Below are 1,907 nucleotides of genomic sequence, written 5' to 3'. Positions count from 1 at the left end.
ATCAAGAAGATTAGCCAACAGATTCAGAATGGCGACTCGTATCACAAAGCCGAGCTGCAGTATCGCTGGATTTTACGAACCATCATTTGATATCGTTTGTACTATTTACTTGTAAAGTTTTCATTCTCTCAAAGACTCACCATAACATTGAACCACCCCAGAATATCTTTCATTTTTCTGCCTTCGTTGTCAGTTCTGGTGTCAGTGATCCAAAATACAAACTCATACTTGAAACGAGCAAACAAACAAATACTTTCAACAAGTTGCTGACAGTAGCAGAAGTGCATCGTGTTGAAAGTGTACAAACGTTAACTCGGCACAACTTTACGAGTAGCTCTTTTGAAATCGACTTGATCCAAATGCTGTGGTAAGGAGCTGTTAGCTTGTCCCACAAATCTGTTATTTAACTTACAAAATCTTCATTATACCTTGAAATCCTTGGTTGGTATATGAAACGGACAGTGGCTAGGTAAGTGGGTCGGATCTAGGTGTCAGATAGACGTCATTCCCGATTGTGTAGCTGGTTGAGTTTAAAAGTCATGAGAAAGTGAATATCCGCTAAATAATGAAATACGAAAGCACGGTCTCCTTAGAAACTGTCATTATGATCGTCTATGGCAGCTACTTCGAAGTAGGTTTTTTCGTGATAAAGCATGTGGTCGGTTGGAGGCATCCTCGACAATGACTTTGCGCCGATCAGTTTTGCCCATCAAAAGGCAGCAATTTCTGGTCCCACCTGAGCTAACGGTGATAAATAGTCCGGATATTGTTACCTTACCTTAACCCTGGTTTCTTTTTCCGGAGCCCTCAGCAAATCGGGCCCGATATATCGGATCTCGTACTATCCGTTTGGCCTAAATGAAGGAAAAGAACACTACGTGCAATAGATCTCAAAGTTAGTTACTGGATAATGGGAATAATAAACGCCAACACGTAGATTTGTGGCCGTCTTTTTGGAGTGATCGAATTATTATCAAAATCAACACACATGAGAGTTTATAAGGAAAGCCAAGTGGATTTTTTTTGTTTGCCTTTGCTCTTTGAGCGGTTCATTTACCAAATCATTGAAAAATATTCTCAAACTCTAAGTCGCAAAAAGAACGACCGGCGAATCTCTATTAACTGAATACGTAGCTCTCGTGGTCTTTTAAATCCTCACTCTCTGAGTCGCTGTTAGCCATCGCACGAATACGATGACTTCCTGAAAAAGGACGTTCGATGTGAGCAGTTGGCATTCCGCGAAGGCGCATTCGACGTTTTTCCCGATAGCGGCGCTGCACTTCCAACCGCTTTGCTCTCATTTCATTTCCAAGAAGTTGAAGTCGTTTCAAATAGTTCGAGAAGTTCTCTCCGTCTTCGTCGCGTAGCGGAAGGATCCGCACATGAAAGTTGGTAAGAGCGATGCAGGAGCGAAAGAACATGTCATAGTTATTCTCGTCCCATCGATACTTGTCGGAGCACATTGCCCACAACGTTGTCAGTCGCCCGAAGTAGTTTTCGACAATGACTCGGTCGTGGGCAATGCGATCATTTGTCCTGCCTTCGTCCAGTGTCAGTTGCTGTAGTGGTCTTTTCTTGATTGGGGTAATCGCGCGAAAGTCATCAGCTAAACCTTGATAGCCTTTGTCCGCAAGTACGCACCACGAATCCGAATACTTATCCTTCATCGGACCCTCATCCGCCATATTCCTTTCGCTTGAGCTCTTGAGAAGGTGCTGAAGGTGAAAGGCGTGGTTGTGACGGAAAATCTCAATATCGGTTTCGATACCAAGGTAATGTTTTGTACAGTTCAAGGCAAGCCCATTGGGTAATACTGACACCTCTACCTTGTAGCCATGAAGGTGATGCTTCGCACTGTAATACGCCGCGCGCTCCTTCATTTTGCCCGACGGCATGTTACTCTGTTG

At 43.7% G+C, this 1,907-nt stretch overlaps 1 protein-coding gene across 1 annotated transcript; it reads right to left on the bottom strand.

The window, feature by feature from the left end:
- Positions 1 to 1,118: 1,118 nt before the first annotated feature.
- On the bottom strand, positions 1,119 to 1,895 carry PPTG_20431 (hypothetical protein; the record flags this gene model as incomplete). Its single annotated transcript, XM_008919234.1, has 1 exon — positions 1,119 to 1,895. One exon carries the CDS (start codon positions 1,893 to 1,895, stop codon positions 1,119 to 1,121), a length of 777 nt encoding a protein of 258 aa, XP_008917482.1.
- Between the last annotated feature and the right edge of the window lie 12 nt (positions 1,896 to 1,907).

Source organism: Phytophthora parasitica (assembly GCF_000247585.1).
Source record: "Phytophthora parasitica INRA-310 unplaced genomic scaffold supercont2.600, whole genome shotgun sequence".
In the NCBI taxonomy this organism is placed as follows: domain Eukaryota; phylum Oomycota; class Peronosporomycetes; order Peronosporales; family Peronosporaceae; genus Phytophthora; species Phytophthora nicotianae.
This window is presented reverse-complemented; position numbering and strand designations above follow the sequence as displayed.